At 43.6% G+C, this 24,052-nt stretch overlaps 4 protein-coding genes across 4 annotated transcripts; all 4 read left to right on the top strand.

Annotated features, from left to right (window-relative positions):
- Positions 1 to 73: 73 nt before the first annotated feature.
- On the top strand, positions 74 to 1,396 carry LOC115680170 (nuclear transport factor 2B-like). The gene is made up of 2 exons (XM_030603918.2): positions 74 to 469; positions 1,115 to 1,396. Exons 1-2 carry the CDS (start codon positions 149 to 151, stop codon positions 1,226 to 1,228), a joined length of 435 nt encoding a protein of 144 aa, XP_030459778.2. The 5' UTR covers positions 74 to 148; the 3' UTR covers positions 1,229 to 1,396.
- A 1,435-nt stretch (positions 1,397 to 2,831) lies between these two features.
- Positions 2,832 to 3,280, top strand: LOC130138421 (nuclear transport factor 2B-like). The gene is made up of 2 exons (XM_056312451.1): positions 2,832 to 3,125; positions 3,200 to 3,280. Exons 1-2 carry the CDS (start codon positions 2,832 to 2,834, stop codon positions 3,278 to 3,280), a joined length of 375 nt encoding a protein of 124 aa, XP_056168426.1.
- Positions 3,281 to 10,000: 6,720 nt separating this feature from the next.
- On the top strand, positions 10,001 to 13,524 carry LOC115680250 (UNC93-like protein 3). Its single transcript, XM_056312125.1, has 7 exons — positions 10,001 to 10,392; positions 10,582 to 10,706; positions 11,282 to 11,345; positions 11,456 to 11,569; positions 11,659 to 11,703; positions 12,048 to 12,298; positions 13,348 to 13,524. Exons 3-7 carry the CDS (start codon positions 11,289 to 11,291, stop codon positions 13,502 to 13,504), a joined length of 624 nt encoding a protein of 207 aa, XP_056168100.1. The 5' UTR covers positions 10,001 to 10,392; positions 10,582 to 10,706; positions 11,282 to 11,288; the 3' UTR covers positions 13,505 to 13,524.
- Positions 13,525 to 17,581: 4,057 nt separating this feature from the next.
- Positions 17,582 to 19,305, top strand: LOC115680090 (NAC domain-containing protein 83-like). The gene is made up of 3 exons (XM_030603827.2): positions 17,582 to 18,013; positions 18,448 to 18,725; positions 18,871 to 19,305. The coding sequence occupies exons 1-3, from the start codon at positions 17,830 to 17,832 to the stop codon at positions 19,135 to 19,137; spliced, it is 729 nt and encodes a 242-aa protein (XP_030459687.1). The 5' UTR covers positions 17,582 to 17,829; the 3' UTR covers positions 19,138 to 19,305.
- Positions 19,306 to 24,052: the final 4,747 nt, after the last annotated feature.

Raw genomic sequence — 24,052 nt, 5'->3', positions numbered from 1 at the left:
ACCGGTTTCGGGTGGGTCGGGTTTTTTTCTTTTGGGGGAAACGTGGTCCAAATAAAGAGGAGAACTCTCTCGCCTAGGGCTTACTCTCTCTCTCTCCCGTGGGTACCGTCTGCAATTGCCTATCGCACAGAACCAGAAGGGGGTAGAGATGGCGCCGTCGATGGATCCAGAAACCATAGATCGGATTAGAGCGGAGGGCAAGCTGTTCATGGAGGACTACTACCGGAAGTTTGACGCGAACAGGGCGGACTTGGTGAACCTGTTCCGGGAAGAGTCGATGCTGAACATCGAGGACCGGGAGATAATCACGGGCAAGGAGGCTATCGTCGCCAAGCTCACCTCCGTTCAGTGCCCGTACCATATCAGCAATTTGGTCTGCGCTACCGACATCTCCGCCCGCGGCGCGGCCGCCCAGGTCACCGGCTTCATATGGCTAGACGGCAAGCAGGAGGCCGTCCATTTCTGCCAGGTCTCTCTCTCTCGGTCGAAGGAGGATCCGTTCATATTTCTATCTAATTCTGTTTGAGCGTCGAAGGAGGACGGTGGATTGGATGAGATGGGCATTTTTGTGGATTTCAATATCACCACCTCGGGCGATCCCTTCGTTCGTAGTTAGCATGAGTATCCCTTCGTTCATAACAAGATTTATTCATAGCGAATTGAATGGTTGTCTAAAGAAATCGGACTCCTCGTCCTCAATCGATCAGTCAATCTGTCAATCCCCCTCCCATGTCATTTTCATCGGAGGTGAAATTCTATGTTACCCGTCCCCTGGAAGTTGCCAGATGCCCCTCCTTGTAAAAGCTTGCACAGTCTAGCAAGATGTTTCTGATGCACAAGGGTTCGTGATATCTTATTAGGAAGTATTTGGATTGAGATTAAGATATGACCTTCCGGCTACTTCCCCACGTTCTTCACGTTGTTGCTTCTTGATGCCTCAACTATATATGTTTGTTTGTTTGTCTGTGTGTGTGTGTGTGTGGTGAATTGCATTCGATGATACCACCCTTGTGTACCTGTGCACTTCTCAAGTTTGTCTAGTTATTTCTTCTACTTCTTCTTCGCCCCACCCGCTCTTTGTTTGCCTAACGCCCTGCTGTAATTCTGCCTGCAGTCCTTCTATTTGTCCCCAACACCACAAGGAAGCTTTTGGATATCGCAACATAATTGGTCGACCCACGATTTCAGACAGAAGGGGGATCTTCTCTGCAATCTCTTCACCGTCTAGACCGGGAGTTTCGGTCTCTGTTTTTTCTTTTTTTCAATAAAACTTGCTGGGTACCGTTTGAAACAGCTTTCTATATGGTTTGGTAAGTTCGAACCGGGCTTTGTCTAGGTGGTGTTCATGTTCGAATTCAAACTTAGTCTAAGTGGTGTTCATGTTCGAATTCGTGTCTGCCTTATGTCAGATTGCTTGCTATTTCTACGTTTAAGTTTCATATTCCTCTTCTCGTTGGTGCTTGATACGACACGGCCTTACATTTATCCTTGCTATTCAGATTCACTTGGATTGGACTGCACCGCAGGAGTGTCCTTAGACCATTATTGTTGATCATGGGTGCGAGTGTTCATGGTGTCATCGACTGATTTGGCCCATCAGGATCTTCGTCAAGACCTTGAATGGCACCAACTTTGAAATCGAAGTGGAGGCCAAAGACGTGGCCAGTTTCTTCTTCCCACTTTTGGTGGTTTTGTTGCCGGAGCCTTTCAATTTGGTTCCTAATCGATGCTCCCTTGGGGTCTTCGTGCTCTGTATGTGTTTGGTGGTTTAGGCGTTGATTATGGTTTTTCCCAGAGAAAAACCATTCTTCCTCTCTGCTCCATGGATCTTCGCTCATTCGTTGCATTCTTCGGCGGCTGCTACTATGGCATCTTCGACCATGCGAGGGGCCAAGTGATGCAATATTATCATCAGGATTCTGCCTTCATTTTCAATCATTTGCCTGCCGTTGGCGTGGTGCGGATACATGGTCTTTTTAATGGCCTTGATCCATGCATCCGTAGGGTGCAAAGTTTCGTCATTAGGTCTTTTAATCCGGTGATCCTATACAAACTCTGGTGGAATTCTTCGGCAACCACCATACTGTGCAGGGGGAGCAAGACCGTTTATTCAGGTATCTTTCTAAACAACAATCCTTCGCTATGGTTTTCGAATTTGTAATTGAATCCGAATTTCTGTATAGATGGCCGCAGAATGAAAATTTATACAGAAATTCGAATTCAATTACAAATTAGAAAACCATAGCGAAGGATTGTTGTTTAGAAAGATACCTGAATAAACGGTCTTGCTCTCCCTGCACAGTGTGGTGGTTGCCGAAGAATTCCACAAGAGTTTGTATAGGATCACCGGATTAAAAAACCTAATGACGAAACTTTGCACCCTACGGATGCATGGATCAAGGCCACATTAAAAAGACCATGTATCTGCACCACGCCAACGGCAGGCAAATGATTGAAAATGAAGGCAGAATCCTGATGATAATATTGCATCACTTGGCCCCTCGCATGGTCGGAGATGCCATAGTAGCAGCTGCCGAAGAATGCAACGAATGAGCGAAGATCCATGGAGCAGAGAGGAAGAATGGTTTTTCTCTGGGAACGGAGAGAAAAACCCCCTATTGGGATTGTGGTATTTCTACCCGACGGACCGGTTTCGGGTCGGTCGAGTTTTTTATTTGGCGAGAACGTGGGACGGACGCGACGATTCCAGATAAATAAGAAAACTCTAGAAGCCAATCCCCTTAGGGCTTTTCTCTTGTCGTCTTGTGGGTTCCGTCTGCAATTGCATCGCGCACGGAACCAGAAGGGGGGGAGAGATGGATCCGGAAACCATGGATCGGATTAGAGCGGAGGCCAAGCAGTTCATGGAGGACTACTACCGGACGTTCGACACGAACAGGGTGGACTTGGTGAACCTGTTCCAGGAAGAGTCGATGCTGAACTTCAAGGACCGGGAGATAATCACGGGCAAGGAGGCTATCGTTGCCAAGCTCACCTCCGTTCAATGCCAGTACCATATCAGCAATTTGGTCTGCGTTACCGACATCCCCACCCGCGGCGCGGTCGCCCAGGTCACCGGCTTCATATGGCTAGACGGCAAGCAGGAGGCCGTCCATTTCTGCCAGGTCTCTCTCTCTCTCTCTCTCAGTCGAAGGAGGATCCGTTCATATTACTATCTAATTCTGTTTGAGCGTCGAAGGAGGACGATGGATTGGATGAGATGGGCATTTTTGTGGATTTCAATATCACCACCTCGGGCGATCCCTTCATTCGTAGTTAGCATGAGTATCCCTTCGTTCATAACAAGATTTATTCATAGCGAACCGAATGGTTGTCTAAAGAAATCGGACTCCTCGTCCTCAATCGATCAGTCAATCTGTCAATCCCCCTCCCATGTCATTTTCATCGGAGGTGAAATTCTATGTTACCCGTCCCCTGGAAGTTGCCAGATGCCCCTCCTTGTAAAAGCTTGCACAGTCTAGCAAGATGTTTCTGATGCAGAAGGGTTAGTGATATCTTGTTAGGAAGTATTTGGATTGAGATTAAGATATGACCTTCCGGCTACTTCCCCACGCTCTTCACGTTGTTGCTTCTTGATGCCTCAGCTATATATGTTTGTTTGTTTGTCTGTGTGTGTGTGTGTGTGTGTGGTGAATTGCATTTTGATGATACCACCCTTGTGTACCCGTGCACTTCTCAAGTTTGTCTAGTTATTTCTTCTACTTCTTCTTCGCCCCACCCGCTCTTCGTTTGCCTAACGCCCTGCTGTGATTCTGCCCGCGGTCCTTCTATTTGTCCCCAACACCACAAGGAAGCTTTTGGATATCGCAACAAAATTGGTCGACCCACGATTGGAGACAGAAGGGGGATCTTCTCTGCAATCTCTTCACCGTCTAGACCGGGAGTTTCGGTCTGTCTGTTTTTTCTTTTTTTCAATAAAATTTGCTGGGGTACCGTTTGAAACAGCTTTCTATATGGTTTGGTAAGTTCGAACCGGGCTTTGTCTAGGTGGTGTTCATGTTCGAATTCAAACTTAGTCTAAGTGGTGTTCATGTTCGAATTCGTGTCTGCCTTATGTCAGATTGCTTGCTATTTCTACATTTAAGTTTCATATTCCTCTTCTCGTTGGTGCTTGATACGACACAGCCTTACATTTATCCTTGCTATTCGGATTCACTTGGATTGGACTGCACCGCAGGAGTGTCCTTAGACCATTATTGTTGATCATGGGTGCGAGTGTTCATGGTGTCATCGACTGATTTGGCCCATCAGGATCTTCGTCAAGACCTTGAAGGGCACCAACTTTGAAATCGAAGTGGAGGCCAAAGACGTGGCCAGTTTCTTCTTCCCGCTTTTGGTGGTTTTGTTGCCGGAGCCTTTCAGTTCGGTTCCTAATCGATGCTCTCTTGGGGTCTTCGTGCTCTGTATGTGTTTGGTGGTTTAGGCGTTGATTATGGCTTCGGGATTGATCTCTAGTGTGTGCGCGCGCGCGGGGTTTCGTGTGTGCACTTCGGTTCCGCGTAATTGTGGCTGCTGTAAGGGGGAAGGAGAAGGGAAGGTCATGGCTCATGATGGCTTGGCTGTGCGAGCATTTTGATCATTGATAGGTTGCTGATGAGTGTTTCGGTTGTTTAGCTTTATAACTAGGGGAGTGCCCGATGAGTTTTCTCACCACGTGTGAAAGAAATGGTAGTCAAGACCGAAAACATGAACTTGCGAAAAGATTAATTAATTTGAACTTATGTAATTCGTATCTTACACAACTTCATACACTCACGTTGGAGTTAAATGCTTTCAAAAAATTTTACTTGATTCGATATCTACGAGTTTTTCATAACCCACGAACATGAGTGAATATGAGTTTTTAAATAAACAATTCGGAGGAAAAAGCATGTGTTTGTGTTTTAAATGGAACGAATAACTTAACTACCCAAAAAGAAAAAAAAAAGGCACTTTTGAAGCTTTCGATTGCTTTATCAAATAAATATTCATATAATCAAATCTTATATTACGTCCTCTCACAATTTCATTGAGAATGACGAATACTAATTTCACAATAGATTGACTTGATAGAGCGAGAAATTACGCGTTTATGCCGAATGACAAATCTCAAATTGGCGGTTAATGAATTCATCAGTACTTTTTAGAGTGCCTTTTGTGCTTTTCTTTTTACATTTCAGAGTATTGTCCTATATCAATATTGCAACGTGGATTTGGAAAACCGAAAAGAAACTAATTACAAAAGTTATTAGTTAGCTGACCACACACGTGCATCCTTAGAGTTATGATTGGTGCTGTGGCGTATTAGAAGTCTTGAAAGGGTAGTTCATTAAAATAAAAGTAGAAGAAGATGCGATGACTTTTTTGAAGGAGAGAATAAATGTGATTTTGCATCACTTGAACAAATTTCTTTGGAGAGACACTGAACCGAGACAAAACCGAGTCATGTCATATTCAAATCTGAGAGTTCACAACATGATAACTAGTTGGACAAACTTTTTATTTCTTTTTTGCCTACAGACTAAGGCTGTGTTTTGTGAGCTGGATAAAATAATGGATAGGATAACTATTATCCTATCTAGTGTTTGGAGTAATGCGAAATCCGGATATGACCGGATATAGCCCGGTTATAGTCGGGATAAAAAAATCCCACCTAGAGGGTGGGATAGACTTAGATAAGATATGTGAAATTTAGAAAATTGATAAAAATAAATTACGGTTCTTTCCTCACTTCTGCGGTGATCGCTCTTCTTCTCTTTTGCCCAACACCGCCATCATCAGACTCCACTGGCCACCGCTCCTCCCACCAGTGATGACTTGCTTCCCGCCTTCGGCCACAGGGAAAGGTGGCGCCAGAGCTCGTCGGCCTCACCTCTCCATCTGCACCAACCAAGCATCCTTGCAAACTCCCAGCGAACAACCAGCAATTGCCGATGATAACTGCAGCAACTCCAACAATCTCAGCAAGTCCAACACTTCCTGAAGAGACCACTACTTTATTTACTCTTTGCAGGTTTTCCCGTTGAATTCGCCAGCAGCAACATTCTTGCCAGAGTGAATTGTCCCTCCACCATTGTTTCACAGTTCGTTCTAAAAAGCCTTGACCATCACTCCGAACGAGTTAGACCAGAGGAGCTTGCGAACCCGGATCTGCGCTGTCTCGGTGGGCCCTATGACACCATGGGAACTTCACCCACTGGTCTCTGATCCACAACTCCACTCTCGTTTGTAATGCCTCCATTGTCGGATGCTACAATCGAGATTCAGTGTGATCCTTATATCAGTTCTTTTGGATTTGACGAGAAAGGAAGGTATTGAAGGTGAACAGCGTGTGTAGGACAGGAAACAGGGAGAGATCATGTTTGATTGAAGAAGGAGATGATGGATTCATCGCAGAAGAGAAAGGCGTCGACGGCGGAGATAGTGGGATTGGCAAAGAACTTGAACTCGGGGGCATCACGAAGCGGCGAAGTCGGTGGTAGAGTGCTGCAGAATCTGTCGGATTGGTTGAGGGTGGCAAAAGGGATGTCCAGCTTTCTCAAAGTCACAAGGAAGAGGGGGCGTCCGACATGGATGGCGGGATTGTGGAAGGATGAATAGTTTTTACAACTTTCATGATTTATTTTTAATTTTAATCATGCAAATCAAATACTCATTTGGATAACATATATTTGAATCCATGCTATATCCGGACGTCAACAAACATTGGATAGGATATTTAAAATCCTATCATATCCTTATCCTATTCGACATTATCCTATCCTATAAAAATGTCCGGACAACCAAACGCAACCTAAGAGGATAACATTGCTACCTCCATTATTCGAAGATTGTGGCATTCCTCGACTTGATACAATCATAATTATCTGAAAAATCAGCTGTTACATGCAAGGAAAACAAGAGCGGCCCGAACTATGAACGATTCCTGACAAGGATTGTAATTGGCTTTAATGGGCAAAGTATCATAAAAGTCTCAAACCTATTGAATTGATGTCAATTTAGCCATAAACCTCTTTTTGGTGCCAATTGAGTAATAAATATTTTGTTTTTGTGCAAATTTAGTCCTTCTAGCTAATTTTGACCTGATTTTGTTGATGTAGATGTCGGCCAGCCTATGTGGCATGGCCGGCACTAATGTTGAAATTTTTAAATAATATTTTAATATTTTTTCAAATATTTTTTCGAATTCTCTCTCTCTCTCTCTCTCTCTCTCTCTCTCTCTCTCTCTCTCTCTCTCTCTCTCTCTCTCTCTCTCTCTCTCTCTCTCTCTCTCTCTCTCTCTCTCTCTCTCTCTCTTTTCTTCCTCTTTCCGATGACCGGTGAGGGTTGGCCTCGCCTGAGCAAGGGTGGCCCTCGCCGGCACAGGCGAGCATCAGCCTCACCAGGGCAAGGGCGAGCGCTAGCAAGGCCAACGTCGCCTGGGCGAGGGCGGCCTCACCGAGCATCGCCTGGGTGAGGGTTGGCCTCGCCCTTGCCCAAGCGACGCCTGGACTTGCCAAATCTGGCGAGGCCAACAGGCCACGAAGACCTTGCTGGGTCGGCCTTCTCGACCTCCTTCCTTTCTTCAACAAAGGCTCTTGGTCTTCCTCGAGAAAGGTCTCTAAGAAATCGATGTTACCTTGCTGTGTCGACCTGGCCAAATCTGGCGAGGCCAAGCGTCGCCTAGGCAAGGGTGGCCTTGCCAGCTCTCGCCCTTGCCCCAGAGGCCAACCCTTGCCGGCCACCTAAAAGAGAAGGAAAAAAAAGAAAAAATAGTTAAAATATTATTAAAAACTATCCACGTCGCACCAGCGATGCCACATGGGCCAGCCGACGTCCACGTCAGCAAAATTCTAACCAAAATTAGCCGGAAGGATTGAATTGGCACTAGGACAAAATGTTTAGGACTAAATTAATACTAATATAATAGGTTTATGATTTTTCTGACACTTTCCTCGGCTTTAACATAAAAGAGTGCTGTAACTAAACATTGGCATGTCCAAAGAGGGACCCCGTTTTTCGAAAGTCACAAGGTCAATGGGGCTTGGTGCTGCCGGTGCAACGGCACCACACTCACAACGTGTTCAGTCCCACCCCCTTCGAAAACCGAGGGAGGGCATTGAGGTGGATTAAGTGGTCTTCCAATGTTGAGAGGTTGGTACAGGGTTAGGATAAGACGGAAACCCGACAGTTATCTCGGATGATTATAGAAGGAAAGAAGCAAAGTCTCACACGAGCCAACGACGACAAAAATGAAGAACCCGAGCAACACAGGACCGACGCGATAGCCCTTCCCCTTTCTTGGCGGTGGTTTCAGGCACAGCTCCTCCGTTAGTAATATTCTTTTCCAACCTGTCCAACTTCTCATCTGTGAAACGCCGTGATGTAGTCTGAGAGGGAAAAATCGTTCAGCACCTAAGTATTGCACACCAACTTTAATCTTCTAACACGCTTGGTCTGCATTCTTCTAAAATGAAATTGGGTAATGAGAATCAGCGTCATTATCCATGCCTAGCAAATTTGCTCACTGTGGCCGTACCAGCACGAAACAAAAACTACCATACAACAAAGACCATGTGTCACCACATTCTTCCAATAAAGCAACTCCTTAAGTTATCAAAACTAGCAACATATGATGGATTTCCACATTCCCCTAACTTCGGCGAATTTCAGGCACATTTGTCGAAGTTTGAAATTTTGTGTCAAATTCTGTGATTGACTCGAGGACTAGTCTCGAGTCATTGGGACGAGTTTGGAATGAGACCAGCCGTTGCAAACTCGTAGAATGTAATATTGTTTCACGCGATTATTAAGTAGGTTCTAAATTTCAAGTTGGTCTATGAAACAAAATTGAGTCGAAATGTTCAGATCAAACATTGGTCGATCTAGGTTTATATATGATTATATCCTAGAGCCGTCCTTGCGTAAGAGTATTCATTTCACATTCTTCAAGTATTGTCATGGATGCTCCCAATGAGGAAAATATGAGGATAAATTGTCCAAAAAGTTTTAAACTTATTGTATGATGACCAATTCAATCCTAAACTTTTCAATTTGATTAATTCAGTCATAAATCTTTTGACAATTTGCCTATGTAGTTCTTTCGGCCAATTTTCGTCCAGAAATTGTTGAGGTAGGCGTCAGCTGTCCTATGTGGCACATACGACGTTGACGTGGACGATTTTTGTAGATTTCTTTATTTTTTTTAATTTTTTATTTCATTTTCCTTTCCTTTTCTTTCTTTTTCTTCTTTCTCTTCTTTCTATTTCCCTTCACCGATTCGGGGCCTCGCGCGATAGCTGGCAAAGGTCACTAGCCATAGGTGAGGGCTGCAACGTCGCTAAAAAAAACAAAGATTTAGCCACGGAATATTAGCAATGAACGCAAATTCATTGATAATTTGCAATAGAAATAGCGACGAACGCCAGTTCATCGCTAATTTATGACGAAAACAACAACGAAAATAACTTTCGTGGCGCATTTGTCGCAAAATAACTTTCGCGGCACGTTCGTCGCGACAATTTTTATAGTTCGTCGCTAATTTTGTAACGAATATATGTTCGTCGCTAATTATAATTAGCGACAAACTGTAATCGTCACTAATTTAGCGACGAATTATGTTTGTCGCTAATTAGCGACGAAATTAGCGACAACCCTTTATATTAACAATTAAGTAAATAAAAATGTCGCAAATGTCGTCGCTAATTTTTCGATAAAAACTTATTCGTGGCTAATTAGCGACAAATAGTGTTCATCGCAAAATTAGCCATGACATTTGCGATATTTTTATTTGTTAAATTATTAATATAAAAGTCCGTCGCCAATTAGCGACAAACATAATTAACCGCAAAATTAGCGACGACATTGGCAATATTTTTTATTTGCCGAATATTTAATATTTTTTAGGGCGTCGCTGATTTCGTCGCAAAATTAAACTACAAAAAAATAAGATTTTAATCATGAAAAATTAGCGATGAAAAAAAATTCATTGCTAATTTGCGACAAAAATAATAATGAAAAAGGGTTTTCGGTACCCCTTCCCCGCCGGCGCTTCCTCCCGCGACTCCTCCTCGCCCATGGCCTCCGGAGCCCTGGAGGCCGCGGAGCCCGAAGGGGCGGCGGCTCCTTCCCCCCGTCGAGGGCAAGGAGGAGGAGCTCCCCGAGAAATTAGAGGCGGAGGAGGCGGAGCAAGAGGACCGAGAGATCGCCGCTCCGGAGGAGGAGGCCGAGGCTTCCGACGAGGAGGCTCGGCTCGGCTCCGCTGGTCGCCGCCGAGGCACCCCCCCCCCCCCCCCGCCGGCTGCTTCGCCGCCGAGAGGCCATGCCCGTGATGTCCATATCCTGAGCTGCGGTTTCTTGCTCATCTTCTTGGCCTACGGTGCTGCTCGGAATCTCGAGAGCACCGTGAACACCGTGAGTTTTCCGAGTCTATTTCGTTGGAATTTTGGGTAAATCAAGAGAAGGAATCGACGGTCGTGAGATGAAACCCAGAGGCGGATTTTTGCACTTCTGGGTCTGAGGTTTGCTTGTAGGAATGTTTTTTTTTTTGGGTTCGTTTGACGTTGCGTTTTGGTTTGATGAGTTTCTTGATTTTTGTTGCAGGCGGATAATTTGGGCACGATCTCGCTTGGGATACTGCACGTGTCCTTCACATTCTTCTCCTCGGTGGCTTCTTTGGCGGTTCGTTCATTGGGTCCCAAAAATGCTATTCTTCTTGGGACTACTGGGTACTGACTGTTCCTAGCTAGCGAATTTGAAACCATCCTGGTATGCCCTTCTGGGTCTGTAGGTTGTCTATACTACTCAGTCTGATTGCTTATAAATTTTCCGGTCCCGGTGTCTCAACAAGTCCGTGAATTCATTGTATACATTGGTCAGGCCTCTTATTCCCCCACAATGGGGTATATGAGGTTGCTCGCGGTAAACATAAGAGCCTCCGGGCATCTTAATGAGATGTTGTCGCAGGCAGATCACTATGCTTTAAACTTCAGAAATCTAGTTAGTTAGCTCATCATAGGCATAGCTCGTCATCTAACTTAGTGCAAATGCATAAATACCTTGGCTCTGTAGATTAGAGGGGTACTCGGTTGTGGTATTAATGTTTTTGGCCATCATAATGCCCCTTTCTCGACAAAACGAAATAGAAAGTGCCCGATAGAGACGGTGAAACATCCTTAGTTTTCAAATTAGACAGTTCAGTTTCGGGCTGAAAAAGAAATCGACAGTTTACGTTTCTGTTCATTTACTCATAAACTTCGTTGTGGACTGCACATTCTTCATCTTTTAGCTGTTCCTGATGCAGGTACACAATGGTTCCAGTTTGTTTATATCTTGGGTTTGCTGCGTCAATAATATGGGTTGGGCAGGTGGATTTGCTTCCTCTTGATTTGTTTGTAAACTAAGTCTGTCTTTGTTTCAGGTCCGCTGCTCTTATTTTGCTATCAGTTTTTTCCCTTACCTAATTTTTTTCTATCAGGGGACATATCTCACCTCTACTGCACGTACTCATGCAAAAGATTGCAGCTTACATGAAGGAACAATTATTGGTGCCTTCAATGGAGAATTTTGGGGAATGTTTGCCAGTCATCAGGTCAAATTTGCTAATTGATTTTTTTAAGATAGGCTTTTAATCTTAAACATCCAGCATGTTGTCCTGATCTTTTTGACATGTCTTTGCAGGTTGTTGGGATTCTAGTATCGCTAGCGGTTTTGAGAGAGGAAACGGTATTTGGCATCATCCCCTTACTCATTCCTTCTTTTTTCTGTCCTTCTGTTAACTTTCTAATGCTGTTAGCTGTTTTTAGAGAGGAATCTGTATGGGGCATCCCCTTACTCAATTCTTTGTTTTTCGATTCTTTTGCTTGTTCATTAACATACATAATCATACCACATGAATTTTTTCTCATTTTGTCCATTTATAAAAGGAAACCAATACTGCCTTTCAGTGAGATCTTTTCTTACGTATGGAAAGATGATTATAACAAGCGTTTCTGCATTTGTTCTTATCTTCCCTTGATTCTAAGAGTGTCATTATCCTTCATTGTGGATTTTGTGTCCCTTAAATGTAGGACGGGAGTGCAAGCGGAACGAAATTACTGTTCATTGTGTTTCTTTGCAGTATGACCTTCGGCACCATACTTATGTGTTTCTTGAGAAAAAGAGACAGTAGAGAAGAAAGAGCTTCCCCAGAATACCCTGCTAGTTTCCATTCTTCTCTGGTGTCTCTATCAAAGTCTGTGATTACTCCTTTGTTTGACGTACGAATGCTTCTGATAATCCTGCTGATTGCATATTCAGGGCTGCAGCAAGCATTTGTTTGGTAAGTACTACATTACTTAGTTGTTAAGATGCCACTTGTAACATTGAGGAAAATAGTAGCGTGGCTTGCTTGTTGTGGAAAAGGATTGTTCAAATGAACTTGTGGTTTAGGCTTTAATGTTTCCTCATTATATAGATTTGACATTAACTATTATTATCATTTTGAAAGCAGTCAAATGACGTGATATATAGTGACTATATACTGTTAGCACAAGATTATTATGCCTTTAACATATGGTATGATTCGTGTTTTAGATGAAGTCGAAAAGTAGTGATATATAGTGAGTACTTATTATTAGTGAGACCTTTTGTACTTTGAAAGGCTATGCAGAGGTTCAGCTAAAAATGCTAATGACTTAGTCCTCATACTTGGATGTTTCCACAAGATGGTTGTGCGATGGTATCTTCATTTACTAAGCAAGTGAAAAACATTGTCAGTTGTCGTATTGTTTAGTTATTTGTATTAAACTTAACAGCTTGCTTAAATTTGAAGTGGTATTTGATTCATATCATAGTTTGATTTGTATGGAGAAGAATTCCGTTTGTGATATCATATGAGAAGTGATGAAGTTTTTATTCAAACCAGCATCTTAGAATGCATAGCAAGTTAAGTTGGCTTAATAAAGAACCTTGTGCAGTGTGCATATTGATTGGTAGGTCCGTTAAGCTAGGCTTCTTAATTTGCTCTTTCGGAGGATCAATTAGACTGAAAATGTGTCACCAGAAATTTCTAGCAATTGCTTTCATGGCCTGAAGATATATAAATGTTGTAAGTGCAATCCTTTTAATTTTGGATGCGAAATTTTGGCAATGTAGGTAATTCACTTTCTTCTCTGTGCTTGTGGGACTTTGAGTTTTCCTTGCTTTTGGGAATTTTATGGTTTTAATTAAGAATATTAAATAGCAGATATGTTTTGTTTGGCAATCAGGTTAGTTATTATGTGTTGATATGCGGAGGGGGAGATTTGCCAAGGATGGTCTGATTCAGTATCGCATTGTATGTAAACAAGTGAATGTCAGGTGATGAAGCACTTCATGCAAACCTTATAGGAGAAAGCAGAGCAGGCGCAAGATTGGAAGTATCTTTTCATATCTATCGGGGATAAGCTTTGCTTCAGCATCTTTTGTGCCAGAAATGCAGTTGGCCCAATATGTTCTTGCCCTGGAAAGAATTGCCACCCTGAGGTTGCTTAAGCAGGTGCTTTAAAGTGCTCGAGATTATTTATTCTCTCATTATTTGTATTCTAAAGAAAAATGTTTGTCATTCTTGTGGAAATGTAGATGTATGTATTTCATTTTCATATTATTATAATATTTTGATGTTATTAAGTGCTTAATCAATGTTAAATATAAATTCTAGAAATTAATTTTGCTTTTAATTAGATTTAAAATCGAAAAATAAAAGAAATGATTTTATCATACGATCACAAATTATAAAAGTTCGTTGCAAAAATAAAATTTCATCGCTAATTTCGTCCCTAAACAATATTCATTGTAGAGTTCGTCGCTAAATTCGTTCCTGAACAATGTTCGTGGCAAAATTCATTGCTAAAGACATATTATCAAGTACATCATTAAAAAAAATGTCGTCGCTAATTTCGTCGCTAAAATATTTCAAATTTCATCGTTGCTATCGTTGCTAATTGGCGACGATTTTTTCCACGAATAGCGTTCGTGGTAAATTAGCGACGAATTTTGTGGTAGAATTTTCGTCGCAACTTCATTTAGCGACAAATTTTGCCAGAATTTTTGTGGCAAATGCCGTTGCTAAAACCTTATTTTTTTTTTTATAGTGCGTCCTCACAAAATCATTTAGAAAACTTTAAGAAAGAAGAAATTAGAAAATTTTAAAAGAATTGCACAAATCATTCACGGCAACGTCCACCTTGCACGTAAGACACCCAGCATCAACGTTAGTAATTTCGGGCTAAGATTGGCCAGAAAGACTCATTAGTGAATCGTTAAAAGATTTATAATTAAATTGGCCAAATTAAAAATTTCTAGGCAAAATTAACCCATGTATAATAAGTTTAGAACTTTTTGAATAATTTTCCAAGTTACGATTTTTTGAACAATTTTCTTCGGGAAGAGGTTATGCAATTGAAATTCTCGATCTTATTATTCTATAGCTCCTATGCTTTTTGCTCTCAAAGATGCAAAAAGAAAAAAAAAAATTAGGATGCGCCAATGACTTTTTTACCGTATAAGATAAGATCCGTAAGATAAGGGTATATATAGATAGGCATCATTGGTAATCGACACGATAAATGGACATGAGTATCTGATATCCGAACGAGTGCTTGCTGTACAAGGAATAGAACAAGACTAAACATAAAAATAGTAATGATGTTTTTCGAGATTTGGACAAATAATTGCATCAGGACAACCGCGAGGGGGTTCTGGTACCGTTCGCCTCAGGATCGGGGACCCCAACTTGGCGGTCACCTGAAAACACCATGAGGCGATCGAGGTCCCGAAGCCCAAATTTGGCGCAGAGAGAGAGAGAACATCGATCAATCATGCTTTGCCATTTGGGAACTGTTGCCATTTCGTGGCGGCGGTTGTGCGATGATTGCAAGGTAGCTGCCGTCAGAGCGCGCACGACTGAGAGAGAGAGAGAGAGAGACCGGATGGGGTCAGGCCATCGTATCCACCAAACATAGCCTCCTCAAGAGCTAAGCTCCTTTTGCCAGATAGTGGCGGATTGGATTTTAACTTGCGATTAGACTCTATGCTCGCTACCAATATCGACGTCCGCACTTGCATCTAGCACGCGACGTACCACGGCTTCTCGTTCCTCTAAAAGATCAAAGTCCGGCCATGTTCTCCCCCCACATCGATGCGGCGAACCGTCCATGGGGGTCGCGTGCGACGGCAATCCAAACGGCCCAACCGTCCATGGAGGAGCACCAGCATCCCCGCGGTATACAGGGGGGGACAGAGACTCCGGTCAAAGCGAGCGGGGGGCGATACCATAAGGCAAAAGCGAAAAGCGAAAGGCGATACTGGTACAGTACGTCGCACGTTTGCAATGTTGAGGTCACTCATGGCCGAGACTTTTTCCGGAACTGTACGCAAAGCGGCGCGCGTGGAAAGTCGGGGGAAGGAAGACCGAGCATACCTTGCTAGTGAACGGGGCTGAAATGGGTTTAAAACCATTGCGTGGGCTCAACCATCTTCTGTAGCCCCCACCTTTTCTTCGACGCCTCTCTTGCACGGCTGCTTCGACAACAAGGAGCCTACGATTTTTGCCCACCGATTATCGAAGTTAAAAGCTGTCTATTCGACCCTAATATCACGGCTGATGGATCAAGATTCTCTCTCATGTCCGATTTCATTTGAGCTAAAGATATTATAAAGGGCCAAATTATATCTGCCGTGATACATTTATCCGGAACTTTTTCGTGATATCAGAAACCCAAAAAACTATGCCCGCTGCGACACGTTTTCCTTAAACCACAAACTTGTACTTAGTCGACAGATGATTTTTCAGTTAAAACAACGTCGGTTTTTATTTCACTTAAGTCACACGAGTACCATGTCAACATCATCTGCTTTCCGGCATCCACGTAGACAGATTTTTAACAGGTATTCATTGACGGAAGATAAACGTGTCACACGGGGTACAAGTTTGGAATTTAGTAAATTTATTATAGTGAGCATAATTTGAGGTTTTTGGTAGCTTTTGCACTAATATAATGTAGATGGGCTCGTTGGGGGGCACAGGTAGTTCACATGAGCTGGTAAGAATCGTGGGACACGAAGTCAAAATCCAGAAGCCATTACCTCGTAGAATAAAGTAGAAGGGAAGCCTCGCATAGGTTTTTATGAGTGCACGATCGTTCATCAGCTATACTTATTTTTCTACTTTGAGGATTAGATGCGAAGTACTCGGTCCCCCTCGCACTCTTCTTATCCACAGTCCGGAATCCAGCTTTTGCCCTACTGGGCTTCTTATTCGGCTCCTTTATTTTATTTTTATCGTACGGGTTCGGAATATTTAGGGGATTTTCACGTTACGCGCATTTGGCGCGCATGTCTACACGAATCACGCCGACCGTATGAGATACAGCTTACTAGTAGTTTATTTAAAACCGGGACCAAAACTTTTAGATCCAACCTCATCAGCTGCGTCGTATCTATTGACATTGACGGGCGGGGTGCAGATGTAAGTATTCTTTTCGTAGGGCAATGAGAAAGAGGCGACACTTGAGGGATGATTAGTGTTTTCAGAGCATCTTGTATTGCTGATCGGGGGTATTCGTAACGACTGATGGAGTTGAAAATCAAGACTCGAGTTATTCATCGTCCGAGCGTTCTTTTCACAGCTAGATCCCATCTATTGATCGCTGTGAAATGGAAAAAGAATTTCGCGTTCTTTCCTTTTGGAATGGAGGATTATATAAAAATCCTATTGATTGCGGCTTTCTCCCAACCTCTTGGAAACGTATGAAAGGAAGGCTTGAACGGTGCGATCCCTCGGTCACCCTAGAATGAAGGGGGCGATTTAACAGCTTTTGGTATGCTAAAATACGTCGTTTGGTGCTCCGTTTCATTTTCCCATCGAGGTTGAAACCGATAATGTCATTATGGTTTAACGAGGGAGAGTCCCTCGGGGTCCATATATAATTCGACAGTCCCGCGATAAAGTAAGGCGGCTCTAAAGCTCTTCCCCCAACAAGGGAGCGACTCCAGAATACTCGTGAGACGAGGGGCGGTCGCCGTCTCTCCGGTTGCTCGACAAAACGAAACCATCACGACGGTCTCTTTCCGAGAGAGAGAGAGAGAGAGAGAAAAGAAACGAAACCACTTGACCAGTCCTGGAAAAAAATTTCGGTTCACTCTCAACTTTCATAAAATTTGGAAAAAGAAGAGGAAGAAGAAGAAGAAACGAAACCATCCATTCCCACGACAAGCAAGCAAACAAAAAGAAAGGGGTTGTGGGGTGGGGGGCCCGTCGCCCTCAACCGAGGGGTGCTCAGTTGGGCAAAAGACTTATTAAAATGCAGCACCAGAGAGCAACGTGCGACACATGGGTCTGACGAGCAGTAAAACCACACGGTCCGATGCAGCGTTGACCACCCACCATCCCAAGTTTCCATTGGCCACATCCCCCGACCCCGACGACACATCCCTTCTCACACGTTTGGGTCGAACCGTCGAAATTGAAAAAAGTCGAAACCCAAAATACTACCCCCTACACTCCTTGTCAAGCAAGGAGAGTGTTCACGAGTCAGAGATAGGAGCAGCAGCTTCCTCCACTCTCTCTCTCCCCCCTTCCATCTTGCATATAAATAAACCCTCGTTTCGCCTCCCTTCTTAACCCACCACCACCACCGCTTTAACCCAAATGCGCCTCTAGTGTCGTTTTTCCAGCCGTTTCTTGCCTCTGGGTCTCTCTGTTTCTACCCCTGAAGCGTTGTGGCCATGCGTTCTCGGGCTCTAGCTCGCTGAGCCGAGAGGGGTCGTCGCGGGTTTCCTCGTTCTGTCGCTTTGTTTTCTCTTTTCGGGGGGGGGGGGGGAGGGGAAGACATGGAGATGCCGAGGTTCTTCGTGAGCGGAGGAGGGATCAAGCTGCCGATCGGGTTCAGGTTCCGGCCCACGGACGAGGAGCTGCTGGTCCATTACCTGAAGCGAAAGGTCCAGGCCGTCCCGTTGCCCGCCTCCGTGATTCCGGAGCTCGATGTGTTCGGGACCGATCCCTGGGGCTTGCCAGGTAAATCTTTGCATGACAACCCAGCTCCGGCCTTTGACCCTGGTGTCTGTATCGTTGCCCGTTGATCTCCTGTCTGCCTCGGTTGTTAAAGTTGTCTCCCTTTTTTTTTTCAACATATATTGAGTTTGGGGGAGAAGTTGTCGTTATCGTCCTAGTTTTTGGAGGGTGTGAGGCGACTATTTTAATGCTTTGGGCTGTGCAATTTCCGATTGCCGGTGCAGTTTGTTGCTTTATAATATCTTATCACCTCTTTGTGTCCGAATTGATAGAATAATGTCCAATTAGACATGGCCCCATGAGCTCGAGCATGTGCTCAGGACATGGAAAATTGGCTGAGACTTTGAATGGTCAAAATGAAAACGTTGAAAACTTGGGATTGTGCTGGTCTATGTGTATCGTGTTGAGGAAATTTGTGTGTATTTGATTGCGTTTAGGCAATTTGAGGGAGAGGAGGTACTTCTTCAGCAGAAGAAATAGGAGTTCCAGTGGCCATGAATGCGTAAGAGTCGCAGCTGGTTTTGGCTATTGGAAGTACAAGGCCAACAGCAAGCAAATCTCAGCTTCTGATGGCACTGGAAACCAAGTCACTGGGACGAGGAAGACTCTGGTTTTCTGTGAAGGGAGGCATTCCACTTCCAATGTCGCCGGCACCCGATGGATCCTGCACGAATTTAGCCTCGCGGGCACTCGCGAAAACTCGAAATTGACCACGGTAAAGAAGGAAAAAAGAAAAATCTAAACCAAGATAACTTAATTTCGTTTCATCTTGTAGCAGCAGTTCACTTGTGCTTAGTGGACATGCTGCGTGGTCTGGCCTGTTCCTTATGGTGTTGTCTGGATTGACCCAAATTTTGCAGACGGCTCATGTGGGAGATGAAAATTGGGCGGTCTATCGGCTGTTCCAGAAGAAATTGAGGCCCAGGAGAAATGGCAATGGCAATGGCAATCTTTCTCATCCCAAGAGGAAGAAGAGAAGTTCAGTGATTGATCTTCAGAGTGAAGCCATAGCTGGTGATTCACTAGGCACTCCTCCTCCATCATCTCCATGTTCGAGCTCAATCACCGACAACGCCTCTTCTTGCAACATGTTGGATCAGGAGGACATTAGCAGTTCTTTTCTCTAGTTTTTCATCTGATCGGATTTCAGATGCAGTGAAATCGGCCTCTCCTTTTCCCGAATCATTAGACCTTCCTCGCACAGCGAAATTACAAATTGCCAGCCCAAAAGGGATGGGAAAAGAAGTGCATTTTCACATTTCAATTGGAGAATTTTCTTGCTTTGGCTTTTGCAAGCGCGATCAATGTCTTCTTTACATGGTTCTCGCCTCACCACATCGTTTCCACACGAAACTAAAATGACCTTTCAGACCAATCAAGGAAATGTCCACACGAATCTTACACGATATCTAAGATCGCGATTTCGCGTGCTCAATTCGTAACCGTGACTTTGTGCCAAGAGGTCGTGCCCCCGCAATCTGGCCTTTTTATCCAAAAATGGCAAACGACTTTGGACACAGAAAGGCCGTCCAGCGAAGATATGTTACATGAAAAAGCACAAAAAAAGAAGGCATCAGTACAAAGAGAGAGGCATCCAAAGAAAGGATGGAAGAGGTTGCGTGTTACTTAATCATGACTTCACCGGAAAGTTATCCCTTATTTGTGTGCGTACGAACAATAAAAGAGACGAAGACCAGACAAAACTTAAGGAAGAAGGGCATCTCCACATGATGGGTCTACTTCTCCCACCCATATTTTTCTGTCTCTGCAACTAATCTAGTCCACTTATAAATGCTTGCTCGAATGGAATCTTTCAGTGCATCATACATGGACACCCATTAAAAATCCACTGTTCAATTCGGTTCCCTGTTTAAATTATAGGGATTGCTCCTTGTTTGCTCGTGAGAGAGAGAGAGAGAGACAGCATTAAAGAAACAATTTCATAGCAACAGACCCAGTGAAGGTGGAGTCTGCAAGAGCATAAGAAAGGAAAATGCTTGCAGCTAGCAGGATTCTTCTTCATGATTCCCGTGATGGACTTGTGTTGTGGCTATTCCAAATCATCTGTTATGGACATTTAACGCCAAATTTCAACCATAGGAAATCTTGCATGATTGTGTCAAACTAAAATATGCGTGTTTTCGTTTACTTTGACCGAAAGTCAATAAATAAATCTTTAACTTAAACTTATCTAAACGGGCCGGTTTTCGAAGCATCCGAAGCTTCTTTTCTACAGATGCGCTTGATTCAACGGAGTGCTGCGAGCCGCTATCCATCCTCTCCATTCACACTATTATTCAAATTGATCATATCGCAATCGCGATCATGCATATGTGCACTTGGATCCTAGCGACACAGTCCCTAGACATACCCTTTGCGGTTGAAAGGTACTCATTCTCATCGCTGTCTTTCCACCGGAATGATTTGATTCTCCATGCACACGAAGTAAAAGGATGGTGTTGGTTGAGTTGGAGAAAGGAAGAAGGCACAACCATGTATGCTTGCTTTCTTTCCTGAATGCTTCAGAATCAGGATAAACGCAAATGCCCAAAAAGCAAACATAGATACACAGAGAACAAGATTCCCTTGCAAAGAAAGATTTAATGTAATAGCGATGTAGCACAATGAATGCTGAGCTTCCCTAGGCAATCACCAACAGCCGAGAGACAGAGAGAGAAAAATACATTACACTGCACAGATTATTAATTTAAGGAAGGAAGTGGAGGTGATGACAGTGGACCACAACCTGCGAGTGAATAGAGCAGAGAATGAGGACAATCGGGTTCCGTTGCTCCCAAGAGGATGATGTTTTGAAAAAACCAAACGTATGATGTTGGGTACAGATTTGATTATTGATGGGAGGCGTGTGATCTCTAAAAAGGATGGACGACAGTGACTTGACATTCAACAACTTGGTTGGACTTGGGAAAGCCTTCCTTCCTTCCTTCAGCAGTTATAGTTGATTCATCCACTGGGCCTGGTGTTGGTGTATAGAGTGAGCAAAACATTGATCAGAAAGACACAGATCCATGGGAAACTATGTGCGTGGTTTACCCCCAGCGAAAGCGTGAAATCTGAAGTTTGATTATTTTACGGCGCGACATCTTTGAGCGTGGATGCGTCGCCGATTGTATTTGAAATTCGAACGCAGTCTGATTTCGAGCCATTTAACACATGGGAGCATATGTAGCTGTAGATGGTCTTTAATGGCGTCGTGAAAGCAAATGGGCTCCATAGAAATGACGATTTTGCTGCGCCAATCAACTTACACTGGGAAAGAAGCTTTGAAAAGATACAGCAACCTTGTATAACTTAGGGGTGTGCAAGATGGACTGCCCAAATCGGGACTGGACCGGACCGGACCAACCGGTTTGGTCCGGTTCTCGGGAATATCGATCCAGTTTCGGTTCCTAAAAGTGGAACCGGTTTCCGGGCGGTCCGGTTCCCGGTTCTAGGGTGGGAACCGAACTGGACCGACTGGACCGGACCGATAAATATATATTTTTAATTTTTTCATATATATATTTATTTGCATTTTAAAATTTTTGAAAAGAATAGAAAGTCTAATCTAATTTCTCCAATTCCCTCTTGCCTTTACCAATAAGTGATTGGTCCCATTGGAATCGGACTGATGATCCGGTCCGGTCTACGGTCCCAAGACTAGCCAGTCCGGTCCCCGGTCCTAGAAACTGGGAACCAGTCCTCCCGGTCCAGTTCCCGGTTCTTGGGTTGGACCGGATTGGACCGGACCGAAAACCGCTCACCCCTATTATAACTTAAAAGAACAAGATCACACATGCTTTTAAGACCCTCGGGATTGGCGCAAACCGGTTCTAAGTAAGGACCGCCTTAAAGACCAAATGCCTAAAACCTCATGCGACCGGTAGAACTTGCAGGATGTTTCATAGCGTTCACTTTCCGTGCCCGCACCCTGTCGGGAAAACCCTTCGCCATGCCAGAATACCGTAAAGAAAAGGAAGACTCAAATCGTCCCAAAATCCTTGGAAAGTGAAAGGGAAAGTTAAGCCGGGGGCGGTTTCTTGCCGTGGAGGTTTAGAATCGTAATCTGGTTGGATTCTTTTCGCACGCAAGGGCCAATTTTTGCTCTTGCTTGTCATCGATCACGTCACGACTAGAAAAACATTGAACAAAAGTTCAAAGCAGATTCGTGCTTGGGCCCCTTGGGCGTAGAATCCTGACTTTTGCCACACGGTCTATTTTGTCAAAGGCAGGCAGGCATGGTCGTTGACCCCATGGTGAGAGCATGAGGTCCGCGAAATCCATGAAGGTTGTCCGTGTCATCTTCGTTCAACGCCGTGGTTACTTGAGAAGGATCGGTTGTTGTCCTAAAACAATTCAACGGAGTGGTAATAAACAACTATTTTGTGGTAAGAAACACTTGGCATTCGCAATCAGGATGTAATTCGCGATTTTTGGATAATGTTCGATCCTTTATTAGCACAGACGGAACTGGGAGGCTGTGCTACAGGCTCGACTTAGCTAGTGAGAAAAAATCATAATCGAATATGAAAAAGGTTGTGTTTGCTTGAATTATTGTCTTTACTGAAGCGCTTATGATATACAATGCTTTAAACCGATTTATCACGACTTACCGTCTTGAAATACTGCATCCCGAGAAAGTTGGGACTTATTGGATGCAATGCATAAAGAGACCTTTATGAGCACATTGTTGGGTGCACCCGGATCACGTGAGTTCAACTCATACCTGCAATCGGATCAAATGAGCTCCACATGAAATGAACATCGTCCAACGGTGAAATATGACTTGGGCTTATCTATGTCAAATGAAGTTAGGAAGTTTTGCCGACTTTGACGCGGTCGAGCCGCACAAAACCACGAAGAGGAAATGCCAATAACGCTCTTGTCCTCTCGGTTTAAACTCTTGTGAGATGCTTTGCGGACTTTTGAGATGGTCAAGCCGTACAAGTACGAAGAAATGCCGAAAAGGGTCTACTCCTCTTTGGTGGAACTCTAGTGGGAAAGGTATATTTAGCCGAACGGACGGAGGAGCGACCGAGTGTAGAGAGATGTCCAATCATTGCCATAACGATTGGATATGGACATTGCCGATTATTGGGGAATATGTTGTATTCACGTGCGTGTCTCTTGTGAGCGAAGCATCCTTAATCTTAGTTAAACTTTCTTCTTCTAATGTTTTTAGGGTACGTTTGGTAACTTGTCAAATAGTGACATATTTTATTCGTTTATTCCCGAGAATAAAAAAAGAATAGAAATCTGTTTGGTAAATTTTTTGTTCCCGGTAGTTTTGGAACATAATCAAGAATAATAATAAAAAGTTGATTCTTGATTCTAGGAACAAAAATCAGAAATAAAAGAGAATTTTTTTTCCTTTTCTTCTTTCCTTCCTGGCTGTGGCCGGTTCGTCTTCTTTCCTGGCCTGTGGCCAGTGGTCGGTGACCGGCGATTGGCCACAGGCCAGGGCCGGCGAGAGTTGGACCCTCACGGCCTAGGCGAGGGCCCCAATGCCCTCGCCGGCCATGGCCAAGAAAAGGAAGAAAAAAAAAAGAGAAAGAAATATTAAAAAAATTTAAAATATTATTAATAAAAAGAAATTTTGTGTGGTTACCAAATACATTTATGTTCTTTTTCTATTTCAGGAATGAAAATTTTGGGCTGTTACCAAATGCCTTCAAATGCTTAGAAATTGTTTCCGGGAACAGAATAAAAAAAATTATTTTTGTGCAGAAATTATTTCCGAGAATAGAATGATTATTAATCGCATCTTTAGTATTATGATGTAATCTGAAAAAGGTTTTGAAAGTTACGCCTCGTTCGTGTGACGAGGAAGTGCTCCTCAAAGACTTGGATGAATCCCTAGTGTGTATTACACATGCATGTGTCTCTCATGAGTGAAGGCTTCACTAACCTATACTTATCGAAATATTAACAGCTTCATATAAAATAGATCAGACTACAAAAACTATTAAAGCCAATCTTTTTGCGGTCCCATTATGGCTACATTTGGGAGAGCATTTGCCCAAAGCCTTTGCATAAATACAA

Source organism: Syzygium oleosum, unplaced genomic scaffold (assembly GCF_021117445.2).
Source record: "Syzygium oleosum isolate NSW1041296 unplaced genomic scaffold, Sole_v2.1 Sole_v2.06, whole genome shotgun sequence".
Taxonomy (NCBI): Eukaryota; Viridiplantae; Streptophyta; class Magnoliopsida; order Myrtales; family Myrtaceae; genus Syzygium; species Syzygium oleosum.
This window is presented reverse-complemented; position numbering and strand designations above follow the sequence as displayed.

What these genes read in the sequence shown, in the direction of transcription:
- LOC130138421 (XM_056312451.1), top strand. Translation starts at nt 2,832, where the DNA reads ATGGATCGGATTAGAGCGGAGGCCAAGCAGTTCATGGAGGACTACTAC. An exon ending in AGGCCGTCCATTTCTGCCAG is followed by an intron (nt 3,126 to 3,199) that starts GTCTCTCTCTCT and finishes TGAGCGTCGAAG; the next exon opens with GAGGACGATGGATTGGATGA.
- LOC115680090 (XM_030603827.2), top strand. Translation starts at nt 17,830, where the DNA reads ATGGAGATGCCGAGGTTCTTCGTGAGCGGAGGAGGGATCAAGCTGCCG. An exon ending in CGATCCCTGGGGCTTGCCAG is followed by an intron (nt 18,014 to 18,447) that starts GTAAATCTTTGC and finishes GATTGCGTTTAG; the next exon opens with GCAATTTGAGGGAGAGGAGG. An exon ending in AAAACTCGAAATTGACCACG is followed by an intron (nt 18,726 to 18,870) that starts GTAAAGAAGGAA and finishes CAAATTTTGCAG; the next exon opens with ACGGCTCATGTGGGAGATGA.
- LOC115680250 (XM_056312125.1), top strand. Translation starts at nt 11,289, where the DNA reads ATGGTTCCAGTTTGTTTATATCTTGGGTTTGCTGCGTCAATAATATGG. An exon ending in GAATGTTTGCCAGTCATCAG is followed by an intron (nt 11,570 to 11,658) that starts GTCAAATTTGCT and finishes ATGTCTTTGCAG; the next exon opens with GTTGTTGGGATTCTAGTATC. An exon ending in CTGCAGCAAGCATTTGTTTG is followed by an intron (nt 12,299 to 13,347) that starts GTAAGTACTACA and finishes CAAACCTTATAG; the next exon opens with GAGAAAGCAGAGCAGGCGCA.
- LOC115680170 (XM_030603918.2), top strand. Translation starts at nt 149, where the DNA reads ATGGCGCCGTCGATGGATCCAGAAACCATAGATCGGATTAGAGCGGAG. An exon ending in AGGCCGTCCATTTCTGCCAG is followed by an intron (nt 470 to 1,114) that starts GTCTCTCTCTCT and finishes TTCTGCCTGCAG; the next exon opens with TCCTTCTATTTGTCCCCAAC.